General features: G+C 37.4%; 1 protein-coding gene across 1 annotated transcript; it reads right to left on the bottom strand.

Annotated features, from left to right (window-relative positions):
- Positions 1-5,894: 5,894 nt before the first annotated feature.
- LOC148846808 (respiratory burst oxidase homolog protein E-like) lies at positions 5,895-11,313 on the bottom strand. The gene is given in 15 exon segments (XM_088948758.1): positions 5,895-6,400; positions 6,535-6,613; positions 6,750-6,878; positions 6,993-7,214; positions 7,299-7,458; positions 7,637-7,807; positions 7,979-8,094; positions 8,414-8,509; positions 8,675-9,058; positions 9,273-9,707; positions 9,857-9,970; positions 10,096-10,144; positions 10,323-10,482; positions 10,603-10,855; positions 10,857-11,313. Coding segments are annotated over 15 exon segments (2,793 nt in total). The 5' UTR covers positions 11,172-11,313; the 3' UTR covers positions 5,895-6,290.
- Between the last annotated feature and the right edge of the window lie 9,071 nt (positions 11,314-20,384).

Below are 20,384 nucleotides of genomic sequence, written 5' to 3' on the forward strand. Positions count from 1 at the left end.
CATTCTATTTAATATTGTCCACCCAACCCTACTACCAAAGGAATTTATTCCCTTCATTTATTTTACGTGCAACCAAACGCAACCTAGATGATTATGATAACTACAGTCATATGGGGATGAATTTTAATAATGATTATGATAGGGAACAAGCTGTAATTGTTAGATCTCGTTTAATTGCATCATGTCACACATGAATAGCCCTCGGAAGTTGTTAGTTTCCTGGGTTTTCAAACACAACAATATGGAGACTAAGACATAAGAAGCAGTAAATTAAAATAAAATTTAGTAATTCATGTCATATATTCAATAAATATGCCTATGTAACAAGAGGGATTTTGTTTGTGGCAATAATGGTGATACTAGAGTTTTCCACATCTCCTGCTGCTTAACTGGTGGCCCTTATGCACTCATCCCCTTCATTTATATGATTCAAATTTCAAATTGGTTAATCAAAATTACATAAATCAATCAAGCCAAGTTTCAAAGAATTATTGGAAAAAAACAAATTAAGTGTTGGTCATAGAAATAGAGGAATATACATATACAAAATTGCCAACAGATCTCATTTAAAAGGATTTTTGCACTATAATAATTCCTCGTGAAAACTGACAAGAGAGTCAAACAATTTAAGAAACCATTATTACCAGAGCAAATCCGTGGGGGATAGGGAAAAAAATGTAATCTTAGCCCATCAAGTGCTTTTGGCCTGCCCCCATGGCCCATGGGCTTCCGAAGGAAAATTGTGATCTTAGCCCTCATTGGTTGAGCAGGAATAGAAAACATGGAGAAAGGTTGACTACGCACATGTTATTTGCGTAAAGAATATTCTAGTTTCCAATGGCCCATGGGCTGCCTATTGTCTTGTGGACTATTGCTGCCTGTCTATATTGTCGTGTGTTTTGGCCTAAAACAGTAGTCATGGATCATCCAGAATTAGTCCACATTCCTGTTACTTGAATAACCAGATTCTTCTTCCAATTTAAACTCTTTCCATCAACTGAAAGCTTTAGAACCCACACCTTGTTAAAACGCTACATAGGTGACCCCCTCTGCTGAAATCTTCTGTCTAAGGAATTAAGAAAAAGAAAAAGAAAACAAAAAAAAAAAAACAGTATTTTTCTCAGTAAACAACCCACCATGAATTTCTGAAAGGTCCATCAATGCTGCAGCTTGAATTGTCGTCAATTTTCTACTGATATATCACAACATCATCAAGCCAGAGAAACTATTTGACTGCAGTTTTGTGCAATTGATTTTTTTCCAAACGAGAAAGAAGTGAAGTAGGATATGATTCAAATTCTATGAGTTTAACGATTTGAGATTTTTACTCTTCAAATGTGCTAAACCTCACTTCCTCATCAGGAACCTGCATGCATTAAATTTGGAAAATTTCTGGCTCTTGGGAAACATTTGATTTTGAGTTTTTTATTCATCCATGTGTATGGCTTTTGCAATACAAACCATAAAAGCCTTGAAGAATTTTACTGTTTTACTTTTAGGCCCTGTTTGTTTTTGAGAAGTTATTTACCTTTATGAGTGAGCAAAAAAAAGAAGTGAAAAATCAAAGCGAATCGAAAATTCTGGTTAATTGAACCAGTTCGATATTTTTAAAAAAAACCAAAGGTATCGATTTGATTTTGATTAACCAATATAGAAAACGGGCGGTTAACCAAACCGACCGGTATACATATATTTCTATATATTTTATGTATATATTTTTTATATTTTCTATATATTATAAAATAATAAATATGCATTATATATAAATATATTATATATATATATTTATTTATTTATAAAATATAATATTTTATTTATTATTTAAAATATAATATTATAAATATTTCTAGTTTTTAGTATATATTTATACATTTTTTTATGATATATATTATAAATATAAAAAACTGAAAAACTGACGAACCAAACTAACATTTAATCAAACCGGTCAACCAATTAACTAATTGGCTTCAATTCGGTTTTAGTTACTGGTTTTCCATAAACTAGTAATATCAGTTCATTTCAAAAATAGGCCCACGGTTAACAAGGGCAGAGTTAGAAATTTTTCATGAGGGGAGCCAAAGCCTAATTGGGAAGGGGGGGGGGGGGGGAATAAATATGAATAGCCATGTAGGGATTTTTGAACCATAGGTGGGGAGGGGGGCATGGCTTCCCTGAGTCCCCCTGGCTCCTGCCCTTAACAGTTCGGTTACCGTGAGCATCCCTACTTATCTTGGTAAATGTACTTACCCGATAAGTGTTTCATGGGAAATGCTTATGTGGGTAAGTACATTTACCCATGTTCTTCTATTTTTCTTGTAACTAAGAAACTGACCATTTTAGCCATAAAAACTAATATTTAAAGGGATAATTTTGTCACATCCAAGTGTTGAAAAGCCCTTAATTTTTTAAGTTGTAAGGTAACAAAATACAAGAAACATAATAAAATTAAGATTAAAAAGGAGAAAGTTGCTTTAGGAAACCATTATTTTTTTTTTACGCCTAAAGGCAAATTCATTCATAAATGCACAGGTTACAAAGTAGAAAAATTAACAGCAATGAAAAATATGACCGAAAAAGCATGTTAAGCGTGTTGAAACAAAAACAGGCAACGACGAGCACCGGGAGAAAAAACAACTTGAGAAATCTCTGCAACTAATGCAAATTTAAGTAACGCCAAAAAGGTCGGCTAAATGCCTCCAACAGAGATGAAGCCAACAAGTGTGTCTCCCTACCAAATGAGTCTGGGTCAACTACAGAAAACCCTTAAGGGGTATAGAGAAAACAAGTACCACGGCACCCAATCCATGGCATAATTGAAAACGTGAAAGCGGGAGAGGCCCAAGGTCGCCTCCTGTTACAAAACTCTCCCTAATGCTCCACCATCCAAACATTCAAGGAATGGGCCCACAGAAAGCCGAAAGTGCACGAAAGAAGTTGTAACATGTAATTGTAGGGATGTAAAATGTGCAAAAAAAAATAGAAACCACCCATCCATGTCGTTATAGAAGCCGAAACATTTGGAGCTTGAATGTCACTGGAGAGAACTTGAAGATCGTTAGAAAAAGGCTTGCCAGGAATGATAACATCATTACAAAACAAATGGATACCCATGGTAGACCCCAAAGGCACACCACACACAAATTCAACCAAGGCCCTATAGAAATAAGAAAAAGAGTAGAGGGAAAATGAATATTAAAATGAATAGAATGAAAGATCCCAAGTCTGTTCCATAGGCCTGGATCAAAACCGTTGTCTTTCAAATCTATCCAAAAAACCTCTCCAACAAACACTTATACGAAGAGAAATAAATGAAAAAACTTGCATCCATAAATGTAAGAGAAAAATCCTCCTGTCGAGAGAGAGACCCTCACGTAGAGAGAAACCCTCCAGTATAGAAAGAAGCCTCCCACCAAGAGAGAGACCCTAGTTCATAAAAGAGTATGCAGTATGCAATGAGTTATTAATTCCACTTCATTCAGTGAGTTATTCCCACCATTATATCGTGCTATATTGAGGGTTTGACGAAGGTGAAGAGTATGCAGTATGCACACAGAAGAGTATGAGGTTGTTTAAAGTGGATGTATTAGAATATTTGATGGACAGCACATGAACATAGAAGGTTTTTTGGACTTATCCGTTGAAACAAACGTCTGATACTTCTGAAAAGGGAGGTTTAAGGGTTAGGGTGAAATGAAAGGAACTGAGGTAGGTTTATCAGAAATCGAGAGAGAGATAGAGAGAGATTTAATAGGGGAGCCCACTAGAGATAGTGATTGAGTGTGGCAACTCCTCATATTGGGTTGTAGGCTCGTAGCATATTGGTGGGATTGGACTTTGGAGGATGTTGACGTGTACTCTAGGCTATGGCTCCGTGGCATTGGCTTCTCTATTGGTGTTGTCGTTGGTTTCACAATTCACAATGAAGCAACACCTCTCTTCGACGGTGTGTTAGTTGTCATCTAGTTTGCCAAATTATGGTTGATATTTGACGAAACTTCTAATTCGATCTATGACTTGATATGCAAACTGGTTGAAATAATCGAATCTTGCTTGAATGCGAATATGCAATGCATCTTTTTTTTTTTTGAAATCTACCCACCCTCAAACCCCATAAGCAGTCAAGAAACCTGGCCCAACCGAGGTGGGTCAAATTATCATCTCTACCCATATTGCATGCATATGGAACACATCAGAAGGGAGGTAGATTTTTTTATTGAGGGGGGCCAAAACTTAGAAAACATGGATAGGGGAGTCAGGGGCCAAAAGCTAGGAAACATGGATAAAAAAGCTAAAATAAAATATAAATGAAACTTTAATAGATTTTATGAAAATTTTGAAGGCATGGGGGGCATCCGCTGGCTCCACCCCTGGTTCACTCGTTATAGTGCCCCAACCAAATTAGACTGGTATATAAGGCACTTTTTTTCCGTGTTAGCGCCATGCTAGTGCTTTGCTTTGCTCTCTCCATTACTTTTTTCTTTTTTTCTTTTTCTTTGGTTGAGTGTTTTCAAATTGTTTCTAGCAATATTGAATCTATCAAATTATGTGGCATTAACTTTTAGAGAACGTCGTTTTGACTTACAATGGAAACAAAAGGTTTTCACCTTTTTGTCTACTTGACTCCTAACGGCACCTAGTTGACAACAAATAACAACATAAAACCCGCAATTACTTTACTAAATTTTAAGGTGTGGCCATTGTATTGTTTGAGAAAATGGCAATGATACCAAAAATCCTTTTCAAGTTTTTTGCTCCGTTGATAAGAGTCATTGGAGCAACATCGCACATTAGGCTCAGCTTGGAGGGAGTACAAATATATAAATATACAGTACAAAATGCATACAAAATAATATAAAATGTATAGTTATAGAGTGCAAAACTTTATATTTTGTATTATTTTATATGCATTTGTACTTTTCATATTTGTATTTGTACCTTATAATTTTTTTCTAATAAAAATGCTCTTAAACACTAATCATTACATGTTACTTCCAACAAAAGCAAAAATACATGCACCATTAGGTGGTATTGTATTCCTAATTCAAGACGAAATCCATCTAATCCTATGATCAAAATACCATTCTAGAAAAGAATGATTTTTCATTTTTTTATTGCTTGATTATTAAAAGAAAAGATCTATGCTACCCGAAGAGCTTTGACCAATCAACACCCTATGCGAATTTTGACTTGATCAAACTTTTCCAATTTAATTATGTGTGTCAGTGTTAATGTTAGTGTATGAATATTTTATTGTTTTAATTAACCTATTTAGATGCAAATAATTGGCTTCAAAAGATAAATATTTTATTTTATTTTTTTACATTTTTAATTTGAATAAGCCAAACAATTGAATTGGATGGCCAAATCGTTGGACTCTTGACCCAGTCACAAAGGTTTCCTATCTGGATCCAAAGTATGACAACACTACATGACTATGACTGCAAGAATCTTCACATATCAATTAAGTCCTGTCCAGAAGTGTCTCCGGCCGCAACAGGGTATTCGCCATGTTATGCATTAATTTTCTTTTTCTTTTTTTTATTTTTTTTATTTTGCATCTCCCATCCCCCTGTGTTCTGTTGGCTTTGTTACTTGTTAGCGTCAGTGGAGAGAGATTAGCTACCCATGGAATTTAATTATTTATCTCGCGGCTCACCTACCAACCATATTCAGCTCCTTGTGCATGGTGTAAAAATTCTTGGGTTGTTAACTTCTCTTCTCCATATATATATATATAATGTCTCATCTAACTAACCACTACATGTCTCTAGACATTTTCCTTTTTCTCAACAAACTTGTTGAAAGTTGAAACTCGAAAATTTTCCCCAAAATATATATATTAAAATGAAAGAAATGCAGCGCATGTTGTATATTTATGAGGGGGTCAGCTGCTGTAACAAATAGAATACAATAATCTTCACTTTGGTTAACGATACAACCTTTCATTTGTTGTCAAAGTAGTTAGGGACCTTGACACTCTATCTCAAAAGTGGGTGAGGACGTTGGACATTTTGGGATGCATCTATCATGCATGTTGTGTTGAACTTGATGGTATACATATATGGTGTGGTGTGTGGTGCTAATTAATTACATTTTACAATTTGATCGATCAATTACTAATGAGTAATGATGATGATTATGATGCCTCTATGTTTTTCTTCCTCTATCGTTTTCTATAAATATTACAACAAACCTAAATAAAAAAGAAAAAAAAATTATGTAATAATATATAATTAATTAACGTGAGTAGTTGACATCCCAAGTGTACTTGGGAGGGAATCTCTCTCAGGTTAGAAGTACTCCTTGTGGAACTCGAAACGTGTGGATGTTCTCTGGGTTAGCTCCCGTGATAGTTTCCTTAGCTCCCTTGCTAGAACCGGCTTCCCACAGTAAAACACACCTGCAAACAATTACAAACATATATAATTAATAATTCAAGCAAATTCGATTGATGGGTCGTCGATGTTCACCATTAATTGGATATTGTTGGGGGCACACTAAAATGTTGTACTTAATTTGTGAGTCTACACTTACCTACTCTGCAATTGGGATGCTTTGCAGCTATCTTGGCAAACACCTCCCTCCAGTTTGGCCTTGCAAAATGAGTTCTAACCTGAGAGTGATATATGAGAGGGAGACCCCCCCAAGAAATAACTAATTAATTAGCTAGTACACATACAGAAATTAACTTGACACTTATGGTATAATAGTGTAACTGTTCATACATACATATATACGTAAATACGTACCCTGGTGCCGGATAGGATGTCAACGCCATGTTTGGCATGGTTGAGAGCTTGGATCATGGTGAGAAGTGTCGACCTCGCATCTCCCTCCTCATACACACTCGTCAGATAGTTGTGCATCTCTATCACTCCCTGTCCACCGTAATTTTTCACAATCAATTTGCCTAATTAATATTAGTACTACTGTGTTATTCAATTCATTTACTATGTATATAAGCTAGCTAGCTAGTACAAGGGAGAACCTACTTTGTGATCCATTTCTGCAACTTCGTTCATGACTCCTTTGAACCATTCCAAGGACCCAGGTTCCCTTGTAACCCAATAGAAATGGGCATTACTAGTCCTCTGTCCTTTCTTCTTTCCACTCGTTCCCGTTGTTGATGTTGACATATTTGTCCCCGTCGTCGTTGTAGACGTAATGCTATTCAGGCTGCTATCTTCCGATCTGCTCATCTCTGTATTCATTTCCTATATAACAACACAAATTCATCGATATACAATGCATGGACACCAACAAGACAAAGCAATATAATTGCTGCTCACTTAATTTACATTTTGTTCTTCAGCGGCTCTTATGTTGTTGAGTAAATCTCTGAGGATGCTTATAAATGGGGTGGCTCCGATTCCTAGTCCCACCAGCAGTAACACGTCGTAGTTTCGGTGGTCTTCTGCTGGAGCCCCGTATGGGCCGTCCACCAGCAATTTCGGTAACCTGCATACATAAAATACATTAGCCGGAGGATTAATTTGAGTCTCGAGATAAATATTTTCGATGAGTTGGAATCAAATACAGTTCTACTCCTAGCTAATACATTGCACCTCTACGTGTTCATGCATGGGCCTGGCCAATCCAAGTGAATGAGTGATGTATTCTTCTTCTTAGTTCTTACCCCTTCTGATCTATTCTTCCATGCTCATTGAACTTGGCTCTACCAATCACTGTGGGAGAATCGCATGTCTCAGTCAGTAATCGTTTAAGCTCTTCCGTCCAATCTCCTACTGTCCGGATGTGAACGCTGAGGTAATCATCTCTAGGTGCTGATGTGATAGAGAAAGGGTGCCTGCAAGTTTACACATCTTATATAAATAAAAATTGGAAACAATACAGTATACAGACTAGGATAGATACGTATTGATGAAGAAAAATTAAAAATTCATCATTGAGAAAAAAAAAAGGATGAAGATAAATTAAAAGGACAAGAAGCAGGAGGCAGACCACCACCCAGTCTCACCATTCAAACGGAGAAATGTTGGGACACTGTAGGAATATGTACTGCCCACTTTTGTATTTAAACCCTTGCGGCTTGGCCATCACTATGCTCAACACACTTCCTGGTAGTACTGAGGCCTGTTAGAGGACACACATACACCAAATAATAGCTGGATCGTAATCAACGATTTAACCATACACATACAAACAAAAAATTATCAACCCATTAATTGTTGTTTGTTTTTCGGTGCACCCACTTCTTAAGTTCTACACCTTATCATCATCTAAGCATTAGCCTTGTCACAACTATATTGGGTCGGCCTTCTAAGTTCTACCTACCACGCCAAAATGAAAATTAATGGACTATTATCTATTAAAGCCGTGTCGTATAGCTACAACCCCCGCCTCCCCATCAATATAAATAAATAAAGAGGAGAGACAAAGGTTAATCGAATACCTTTAAGATCTTAACTGAGTAATGTGTCGATCTGGATGTTCTCAGGCTTCGCTCTCCCATGTAGAGTAGAAGTGGAATAGAGATATACATCCATGTCTAGAAAATTACAGAATCAAGTAAATAATTCTAATAATTTCCAGGCCAAAATATTAACCACAGTCATTCCATGCATTGAGAAAAAGGAAAATAAGCCCAAATTAAAAAAAAAAAAAAAAAAAGTCGATGAATAATATAGGTGCAGGGTGTGAGCTTGGTTTGTACCGTTTTCTTGTGCCACTTGTGGACCAAGAAGAGGAAGTAGCCGTGGAAGAGGAGCAAAACGTAGACGAGGGCCAGAAGGTGATGGGAGTACCAGAAGGCGTTGAAGCCCGTCAAGCGGTTCAAGGGCGAAGGGAGCTTGACCACATTCTTCCTGAAGCGGTGAGTTGCCAAGGTGAAGGCGATGGCCATGAGTACCACCATTCCTATCCCAGTCAGACCTTCCACGCCCTTGAGTAGGTCCGGGTACGTGGGCTGCTTTCCATTGAAATCCGACGATATGAGCGCGAACCGTTCGGGAACTGAGTTTATGAGTCTTGGGAAGTCGCACGTCAGATGGTTCCCTGCGTGGAGCAGGATTCCAATTGCTATTGCCACAGCTATCATCTGCAAATCCCAAACGTACCACAGACGAAAGGAAGCCGTTGAGACATGTAATGAGTATGTGTGTTTTGATGTAAACATAACATTAGCATAGTTTGCCGTTTGCCGGGCCGACTTCACGTGAAGATGAAGCTCAAGCTCTCTCTCTCTCTCTCTCTCTCTCTCTCTCTCTCTCTCTCTCTCGAGATCTCACGGTTTAATTTACCTAATTATATACCTTGTGGAAATTGATGTTGTCGTCGAAAGGAATAAACAGCCTGGCTCTGGTAGAGCGGAGTCTGGTGAGGGTGTTACGACAAACGGGTAACAAGATGAGAGCCATGTTCAGCTTTAGGGTCTCGGCTGCTCCCTTGGCGGTGGTCAAGCAATAGCCCATTATTTGGAAGGCAGCCTTGTTTCTGTACTGGTTGAACTTCCAGACGAAGAGTCCCGCCATGGTGACTACCCACAGGGTTACGATCCACGCCCTCTGCCAGTTCTCTAAGATGGCATACCGGACCTTGCTGCTTATCTTACGCGCCACGTTCCTGGTCTTGAACGCTCCTCCTCCCCCTCCTAGATTCTGGCTCCAGCCTACACTCGTTACGCTAAGCGGTCTGCTGTAGTTCATGTACTTGTCTCTTTGTAGAAGCAGGCCTTCCAGTTGCCATAGCTGAATCCAAACCAAACAAACGCCCGAGTTTAACAAAAACGCAAATCTATTCCTATTTCTTCTAAACTGTAATAAACCTGTAATCCCCCCCCCCCCCCCCCCCCCCCCAAGAAAGAAAAAAAAAAAAAAGAATTTTACAAAAAGATAACCTCAATGTAGCCGAGGTTTTCCGGGTCCAGCTCTTCCATGATCAAGGACGCGTATTCATCCGCTCGTTCCTTCAACTTGGACAGCTTGTTTGCAGATGCACTCAGCATTATCAGCTGTGATTCATCATTTAGAAAATATATAATATATATAAATATTACGATTAATTGAAATCATGGACTGGATATATAAAATAATCAAAATTTTAATTAATAGTATATTGTTAATCACTAAATCTTACTTCTTGCACTTCCTCTCTTGTAATTCTTCCGTCTTCGTTGCTATCAGCCCTGCATCATTAACCAATCCAAAACCCATGCAGTTAATTCGAATAATTAAATACATAATCTTTTTTTTTACTGCAGTAAGCACGAATTAAAGTTGACTATGATCATCGCTGCTTACTCGCACGCGATGAAGGGAAAGAATTGGAAGTAAGCAGTGATCACTAAATCTAAAAGCACGTACATATCGAAGAAAATCTGAAGGCGAGCGTCGAAGCTCTGGTCCGAAATCTGCAGCCAGAAGTCGTAGAATTCTTCTTTGGTTATCTTCTCTATCCTCTGACGCCTCCGTCTCGCCAGCGCGTCAAATATCCCTAGGGCGAATTCCTTCGAGTCAACCATTCCTGATCATCACAACCAAAACGGATATACCAATTAGACGGCTGTAGAAGCTCTGGTCCGAAATCTGCACGAAGTTGGTCTTGCTCTTGCCGTTTGTTCATTCATTAATCATTACCACCTACCTATGCATTCACCGAAATCTTCTCTGGAGAGTAAACCGTCCTTGGCTAGAGACTCGAACCGGCACTCTACCTTCCGCCATAACTCGTTCGCGTCCAGGTTTCCTGTCTTCTTACTAATGAACCTCAGACCGTTAAGCGCCTGCTGGGCCCTCGATCTCGTTCGTTCGAGTTTCGCCGTAATTTTCCTGGCATCCCGAGCTGACATCGCCGTCGCCGCGAGTTCTTCGAGCTCCGCGGACGTTCGTGCGGAGGGGGGATCTTAGCCATGGGAACTTCCGGCGGATCCTAGTCGTTATGGAAAGGTTCCGTTCGAGGATTGGTTCGGGAATAGGTTCTGGTATGGTAGTTGGGGTGACGCTGCGGACGACGATGGAATCGTCTTCGTCGAACTCTAGTGTGACTTCAACCAGGTCTTGTTCGCTATTGTGTCGTGAGAGGTCGTTGAGGAAGATGGGCAGCATTGCTCCCCCGACGCCGAAGTCTGGATGACCGTCCGGGATGTCGAATCCACGGGTGTAATAATTTGATCTTCTTGAGCTGCAAGCTGTAGACATCGGCGGCGTTCTCATTTTTAGTCTGTCTCCTCTGTTTTGCTCGCTCGCTCGCTCACACAAACATGACAAAAGACTCAACTCTTCTGTCTCCTCTCTGAAGTCTCAAAGTTGCAGAGGAGACAGGTGGCTCCTTGGTTCACACGCTTCGACTAACTCGTGAAGAAGGAGGGGGTGCTTAAAACAAACACCTCTCAACCGATCTCCCATACATGATTTCAACGTTGCCGCTGTCCAGTTGTGGTTTGAGTAGTTGGGATTTGTTGAAGAACTCCTGCATTCAACACACAGAATTTTCTTTTTAAACTTTTATTTTCAACTACATGCAGCCTTGAGTTCATTCCTCGGGATCCATCATCCATGATTCCCTCATGTTTGGGAACGCCAACCACGAAGACGGATACGGATACAGAGATTTTGAACCTTTAGCAGTCGAGATTTTGCCACGTAGTCTGGAATTCAGCGGGCGACGCTGGTTTGTTCCGATTTGGGGTTACGGTGGTGAGGTGGGACGGGATCCTATGGAGAAATGGTAGAGGAGGATGGATGGATGAGGCAAAGTGCCCGTCTATATGTCTATGTGTGCCCTCACAGTCTCTGGAGTCTACTATTTAAAAATCGTGGTGGGTGAGTGGGTCAATAGGTAGGTTAGCGAGGGAAACCTGTATTAGCCCGTTACTCTCATTGGGCAGGTAACCAAACCGGTCATAGAAGCTCCACCTCGGAGATTTCCTCTTCTAAAACTCGGCCCACTTGTTCTGTTTTTTTCCCGAAATGTCCGGCCCATCCTCTTACAAATGGTGAAATGGGCCAAGCAAATTAAATGGTAGAATAGGATGGTTTTTTTTTTTTTGACGCCAGGTAGAATAGGATGGTTACCACTTACCACCGGTTAAGTTTAATGGTAAATTATGCCATGTCTCATGAAGTCTCTCTTTCTCTCTATTCTCCAAATTTATGTATAAGGCACATATTTTGTGTTCATTTAACCACTGTTGGCCCTAATGCTGCAAATATTGGACACGTGACAAGTAATTAGATCCCCCAGCGTAAAAAAAAAATAAGAAGAAGAAGAAAGGAACACAAACCAAGAGCACGTAGTCTAGCTTCATACGTGAAATAATTTTTTTCTCTATATAATTCAGTATGTTATTGATTATTTTTCTTAAGAAAGGTGATAGATGCAAATAAATATACTTTATACTAAAAAAGAAAACATAGAAAGGAGAGAAAGGTTAAATATGCTTTGCCATGGAGGATTCTGGTATATACTTATAATCAAAACCGGTTAAACACGAAATGGCATCAGGAATTAAGACCCTTAAACCCTGATATATTGACATTACAGAATATCCTTGTTCATATTCAATCCTTTCGTACTTCAATATTGCTTCAGCATCGGATGCTTGTGTTAACTACCATTTCCCATCTAGCTTATATGTCAAAAAAAAAAAAAACTGCTTAGGGTTTACATAGTGATATTCAATATTTTATTCACGAGGGAAAAGGATTGAAAAGAGAAAGAAAGAAGGAAAGAATATTAAACAGGAAAGTTGCTCTAGAAACACGGAGCAATATTGATCAGCTAACAATTAAGTATTAAAACCGATGCTTAAGTATTAATTAGAAAAGAAGTTAGTAAGTAATACATTGATTCTATTCTGGAATCTGGATACCTAATAGAGATTGTTAGTATTAATTCGTGAATGAGATGATTCCCACTCCGCCTCCTGGTTCCCTTGAGGAGGGAGGTAGTAATATAGAATTCCTTGAATTTGTCCACGGAGTGGTTGGTGCGTGCTACCAATGTGAATGCCCCCATTCTAATCTTCATTATATTAAACAATGACAGGTCTATCAGAAATGAATTTGGGTAAGACTGAATAATGGGCCCGGTTTAACCATTTATCAGAGGGAATTTAAACCTGGGTCAGGACTCTAGTTTGGGCTTTGGAGCAGATTGCTAGGCCCTAACATATATGACTTGGGCCAGAAAGATACATGTTCCAAATAGAAACAAGGAGCAGGAGCAACATAACAACAACTTCATTTGGGAATGGTTCAGTAGAGAGTTGAGGCGGCCCAAAATCGATGGACTCGGATCAGAGACAGGGCGCACTAAACTTAATGCAACTTGTCATGGAAGCTTTTAGTCACGCAAGAGGGCTTCTAGAAACAATTAGCTGCAGCTACTGTCTAGGGTTACCGGTTGAGAAAGAAAGGTTGTTGAGGCAGCGATTTAATCGTGGCGAGTTGATGGGGGGTGGTCGTAGTGCTTCAATAGTACAAAAAACAAAGCTATTGAAAGTAGAACTGGAAACTCTTCTTTCTCGTACAGACCCCCTTGTATATATCAAAGCATTTTAGTACTGCATCCTTCTCATACATCTTGATCCTGTTTCCATTTCCTGTACTTGTTTTCTTTGTTTTGTTTTGTGGTCAGTCAAACAAGGCAATGCCCACTCTTTCTATATGTACTTCCATGCCTTGGACTCTGGATTTAATCTTCTCTGCATGTACTGTCTGCATGCATTACCAAACTTTTTCTTGAAGGAAACCAACTTTCTATCAATGGGGTAGTCGCTTTTAAGCTAAAGTTGTGGTATTTGTTTCAGACAAGAAGGGATTGCATCTACCACAAGTTAATGAAAGACCCATAAATTATAAATAAATAAAAATATGCACAGTTGCAGACACAAGGGAAATGAATTGGGTTAGATCACAAATTGATTTAGTTTAAATATATAAAAAGATCCTAATCTTCCTTTCTATAGTAAAAGATCCTCATATTGGACTGGATTCAACATCATGTAGTAGCAGTTGGGACGTAAGGCTCACACCTCTTTACTACTCTTTAGTCTTCACCATCATGGTTTGAAAGGTACCTCCACAACTCCACCAGCATAATTATCCTTTATCGAGCAGGAAAACTCTCTGCAGTTACGATTATTGGAACTTATGTCTATAGATATATTTTTATTGTATAAGACAATAAAAAAAAAAAAAAGACTGTCCATTATTAATTCAATGTTTCTTGCTACCAACATAACCTAGAAATTAATCTTAATTAAATTAATTGTTAACATTTGACAAAGATTTAGACTGCAAATAGCTTGTTAATAGGATTTAAATCATATGTACTTAGGTTCAGATTGTTCAGTTCAGCTTTTGTAATCGAATGATTTATACTAACCACAGTTAGTTTGTCTAATTTGAAACTAATTTCCATAAGTTAGGATTAAGTTTTCCAGCTGTTTGTTCCAAATTAAATTTCTCTGTTATTTGAAAGCTAGGTATTTGTAAATAGATGATAACCATTAACCACCCTGTACAGAGAAATTGACTTGTTTTTAAATATATTATAATAACGATCAGGGTCTGCTAACAAGGGACCACGAGGAAGGAATAAAGAATTGAGTTTGAAAATTTAGTCCTCTCTCTAGAACAGATTTTCAAGGTGTGGTTAGCTTAAGGATGTTAGTCCCAACTCCCAAGTTGGTGAAAATATAAACGACTGTGCCACCAGACTTCCAAGAAAGTTGAAGAGGTGATATGGTTCAACAAATGTTAGAAAAAAAAAAAAAAATTGACCTCCTCAAGTCAAGTAAGTCAAGTAGGGGTGGCAATGTACTTTTTGTTTGTACTTTTCCATTTTGTTTTTCCCTTTCTCTGTTTTTGATATTACAAAATACCCTCAAGTGCTTGAAGTTATATAGGTTTGATTCCAATATTCCATGCCTCTATATTTGGAGGGACCCCAAGTGGCTACATCAGCTATTGGGTCATCGGCTATGCAATTGCATTGGAACCAGTTAACAGGCTCTCAGTGCATTGCCACTAAATATATAAAAGAAATAGAAACAAAATAAGCAATAGAATTTAGATTTTCTTGTTGTGATATATACCTAGGGCCAAGGCCCAAATTTCTATAACAAGACAGGATCGTGTTTAGGGATGGTAATTTTCTTCATTTCCCCAATTACTGTGAGCTAGGGTCTAACGTTTAATAACCCAACCCAAAATCAATCCAAAGTGTATTAACTCAATCCGAACCCAACCTATTCAACAGGTATATAGTGAAATATGGACCTAACCAGAATTTAGAGAGAGGGAGTTCTTTGACATTTTGTAACCAGCCCAATAACGCTAGGTATAAGCAAAAATTAAAGTAACGTCATTTTAAAAGCCATATAATACAAATACAATCAAGATTAGACATTGATTTCACTTGCACCTAACCCTAATCCTAACCCAAGCAGCACACTGTACGCTATCTCCAACATTAGTTATATTTATATGTCAAATTTATCGAGCTCTAGACACCATCGATATATGTCAAAACAATATAATGTCATTTTTTTTAATGATAATATATATACATATTTAACAAAATTCAATTAGGGTGGTTGTAGTGTGTGTTAAGCAGAAACGGTACATGTAGCAGTGGTAGTTCAGTCAGAACTTCAGATGGCAACATAAATTTTATAGACAAATTGAGGTAGTTCAGAACTTCAGATGGCGACCCTTGTTTGCACAGTCTTTCTCTCTCTCTCTAAATCGACATAATATTTATAGACAAATTGAGGCCTCAGAGCTAACGAGTAATGTTCAAGTCTTGAGGGCAAAGCAAATTAAAGATACTGAAACTGTGATAAATTCTGATAGTTTCATGGCTAGTCCTAAATTTGAACCTCAGGAAGCAGAAAGATGTAGTGTGGAATCTCAATTCCCACAACATTTTCGGTATAGTTTGTGAAGAAGACGTGAATATAGAGCAACCCAAGATATCTATGGTCGGCTAACCAAACACAAGAAACAAAAGCAAAGGGAATTTACACACCCACGATCACGAATCAAAGTTGGGTTCTTCATGACCTTTCGCGATTTTTATCAATTATATTGCAATTGATTTGACCCCTTATCTCTCCTTTTCAATGTTTCGTTTGTCCAAACCATGAATATTGCCTTCATATAGGTGCACTGCCATTGTCACTCTTGATCCTCTAAATACAAAATGAGAAAAAAAAAATCTGCTGTAACCGTGGTCGACATATAAAATGTCTTGAGTTTATTTCAAATGCTGGTATATACATTCTCCATTCATTGGGGGTCGATGTGGCCATGTTCACAGTAGTTTTTTTTTTTTTTCTCAATATAAATAAATGAGGTTTTTTTCTATAAACACTACTGTCCATCAAATAAACACATCATTTTTATTTTTTTATGCAAATTATTAAAAGATAGAGATTATGTCTTCAGATTTTATTTAACAATATGAATTTACATGGACAGCATGAGAGAGAGAGAGAGAGAGGTAGGTGAAGTTGTTCTGTCCAGCTGATTGTAATGGCAATCGGGACGACCAACCTCAATTCCTATTCATTTCTAGAAGCTACTGACTGATTTGGGATGCTATGAACCAAATTGAGATCATATGAATTTGCCCGAAGTTCTAATACCTTCATACTAGTCTTACAGATTGAAGCTTACACCACAAGTAAGTAAGCGGGTGATATGTACTCTGGATTGGATCTGTCCCCTCGCTCTGTGTAGGAGAGATAAGCGTAAGCTTCATATAGATTTTTTGATGGATACGTAACCTTCAGATGGTGATTTAGTTGGTTAAGGAGTGAAGACTATGGTGGTGTGTTTGTTAATTGCTGAAACAGGTGAAAACAAAAGCGTTCTAAATTAATTATAAAATACCTCATTCATAGTTTCAGTCTATTTTACTTATTGGCTGAAGGGGCTTTCGAAAAAAAAAAAACAATTATTATAGTACTTAAGTAAAATAGATCGGAATCGTGATCGGAATAATTTTTTTATCAAGTATAGGCATCGGGGTGATTATTTTATTCATAAAAATTATTATTACCCCTGAATTTAATTAGCAGTTAATCCTTTCCACTATTAGCCTTCAATGCCTATTTAAGAAGTTCTCGACCCTTTTGTTTGCTCTTAAAACGTGTGGCTACTGGCTAAGCCTCTATTTCAACTCAAAACAAAGATGCACGTAAGATGACATTTGTCCCATTTAGTGTTATTTGCTAATTCAAGTTCGAATGTTGGGTCACATCCTGTAAATAACAAAACCAAATCTGATTTTGGTTTCCTGATTCAAATAAGAACCCAGAGAAAGGCTTTCAAGATATGTCATATGTCCCATTCATCTAGATGAATTGGGTTATTTAAATACAAATTAATCATTATCTAGTTACCCGAAAAACAGGATAGAAGTTTATTTTTCTAAACAGGTCACTTGTAAAATTTTAGTTCCATTAGAGCCTGGTACTTGGTACATCATCTTACCAAATGCTTTTTCTTTTTTTCTTTTTTCTTTTTTTTATAAAGTCTCAATTAGGGATCTTTAGATAATTTCAGCTACACTGGACTCTGGTTAGGATTCAACCGGAGTGGAAATTTAATAAATCCTCAACCCAACCTGAGTTGCATCCCTAATTTCAATTAACTAATATTGTTGGGTAACATGTGAGTAATCAAAAGGGTGGATTCTCTTGAAAATCAGAAGGCTTAGTTTGGAAAAAGTAAAAATATAAATATGTATAGTATAAATACATACAAAATATAAGGTTTTGCATTCTGCATATTTGTATTTGTATTCCTTCTAAACTAAGTCGAATGGATATTTGTGCCAACCAAGGTTTAAAGTATCGGCTCGTATCAATCGATATAGTGGAAGTGGTAGTGAAAAGTGGTCATAAATGTTTAATTGACATTTTCTTAATAAGAACTCGACTAGATGAGCTATTTTCTTTGTTGTGTAGAGACTATTTGAGATTTACAATTTTAGTTGTAGGATAATAGTTCTTGCTCTGATTGTATTTGTAACGAGTTTTTTCTCTTTTTTTTCTTTTTTGTTTTGGGCTGGGTTGAAAGGATGAGGTTGTGTATTTTGTTGTTGGGTTTTAGGACAAGTCATACGTTCTCTCTCCTCCCCTATTATTTCCCTTCTCCCTATTGATAATGGTTTAATAAAATTTAAGATGGCCGTTTTCCACCTGAATTAACTTAAAGGGCTTCAAAAAATGAAAAAAAAAAAAAAAAAACTTTTATTTCCATATAATGTCCTTAGAACCATTAGCATGACGAAGCATATATATATATATATCATTCATTTGCCTTTATATCATCTGTAAGCGCTTTTATATTCCCTCAATTTTCTATTTCTCTTATTTTCTATCAAACCAAACACAGCCTTAGAGTTAAGAAGTTGCAACTTGCTATCAAACAACTGAACTTGAATCACGGCGTCAGTTCTACTAGTGCATGTCATGTGGCAATTCATTGTTTACTTAGTGAAAGGGAAAATGTCAATCAACACTGAAGAATTAATAAACCATATCATGTTCCAAGAAATATGCCAACCTATTCCATATATTTGTAGTGGAGCTCACTGCCCATACACCCACAACGAGTGCTCTTATCATGTAAATGGCTTTGTTTGTAAAATTGTCCTCGACAACAACAGTACTCTTCATCAACTGGCTAGCTTTGAGTTTATCCCAATGTCACCCATTAATTATTCTTTCGACTATTTGTCTAAGTCTAATCCTATGTTGCCATCCATCGGCCATCCCCCTTGCTACTCTCTCGATCGAAGTCACCATTTTCGCCAGCTTCTCTCTTGCATGGTTTGATTCGACTTGATAGAAACTGAGGCCCAAGTTACCTGATTGGAAAATCTAAGTGTGCATGTGCAATTTGACGGGCTGCAACGGGCGAAATACAGCACTTTTGGGCAGGCTTGGGCCCAATACAGAGAACTTGGTGGGCTGCTAAAGCTGGACCTGGATCGAACTACTCCCCTCGCTCTCGCTACTCATCGTAGTACAAACCTGGGGTGAGGGGAATGGGTTACCCCCCGGGCGGTTTTGTAGCCCCATGATTGAAAAAATAAATAAAATCGATATCTTCGAAAGTCCTCACTAATTGTGCCTAATGGTGAATCGTTATTATATAATAACTCTAGTTATGCCTAATGGTTTACTATATAATAACTCAATACTTGTTAATCACCAAAATAATCATTACTTATGCCTAAGGCTTTGTTTATTTTTTGGTAAGTTATTTATTTGGGAAAGTGTTTTTCATTATAGCCTTATACAGGTAAGTGCATTTATTCATATTCTTTTATTTTTCATGCAAATAAGGCAATGACCATTTTAACCATAAAAGTCCATCATTAAAAGGGATATTTTTGTCCTATTCAGGTATGGGAAACTTCCCCCTAGGTGGGAAAGTTATTTATCCACCTAAGAGATGGGTCACTTACCCGATAGGTGATATCCAGAAAAATAAAATTTTCCTAAGCCCCACATAAATCTAAAAAATAAATGCGGGCTTTTTGATCAATGAATCAAAATCCCATTGACCAACTTTCCCCCTCTCAAAATCAAAAAAAACAAATACCCCCTAATAATAAATCGCTATATAAAATTTGTATGTATAAAATGTATTAAATAGGGAGTTTCCCTACATGAACCCACTTACCTTCTCTACATGTTAAGAGATGTTGTGACTGTGTTACACCATCCATCAGATGGTAGACCGATTGGTTGACCAAATGTTCAATGGCACAAATCAATGACTCAATGTTATTTATATGCCTTGTAACCCTTCTCCAATGCAAATCATTTTGTTTTCTCAAAAAAAAAAAAAAGCTGCCGATTATACGGGAACACCTACTTAAGATTAGCTCTTCAAATTTTGTCTATTATTTTATTATGCTTAGTTTAAAGAGGATCTAAGGGTCGTTAATGGGTAAAATCTCAGGTTGGCATGTGTGAGGATCATGATGAAAAAATGCCAAAGATTAATAGGATACCTGGTCTATCTCCCAAAGAGGCCAAGACCCAGACAGAGATAAATAGCTAGAACCAACATTGGGTAATGGCCTTCCATCTATAAATGACAATACAATTTCTATGTTTGGTAGAAACATAGAAAGGACAATTTAATTTCTATGTTTGGTACGGATGAATATTGGTCTGCTTGGTCTTGTTTCATGGCACAACCTGGAACCTACTTTGTAGGTTTTTGAAATTATAATCTATCCTATGAAAGTTGGTTATAATTTATATTATCTTTATTAATTAAATTTAGCAATTTAATATGTAGATTATTATTATATGGTTCAAAACTTGTAACTTAAAATTAAAATTTGTAAATATTACCTTCTACATTACTTATTGCACACGTTCAAATATTAAA

This window comes from Nelumbo lutea, chromosome 6 (genome assembly GCF_056320005.1).
Source record: "Nelumbo lutea isolate HS-2025 chromosome 6, American lotus-T2T, whole genome shotgun sequence".
NCBI lineage: Eukaryota > Viridiplantae > Streptophyta > Magnoliopsida > Proteales > Nelumbonaceae > Nelumbo > Nelumbo lutea.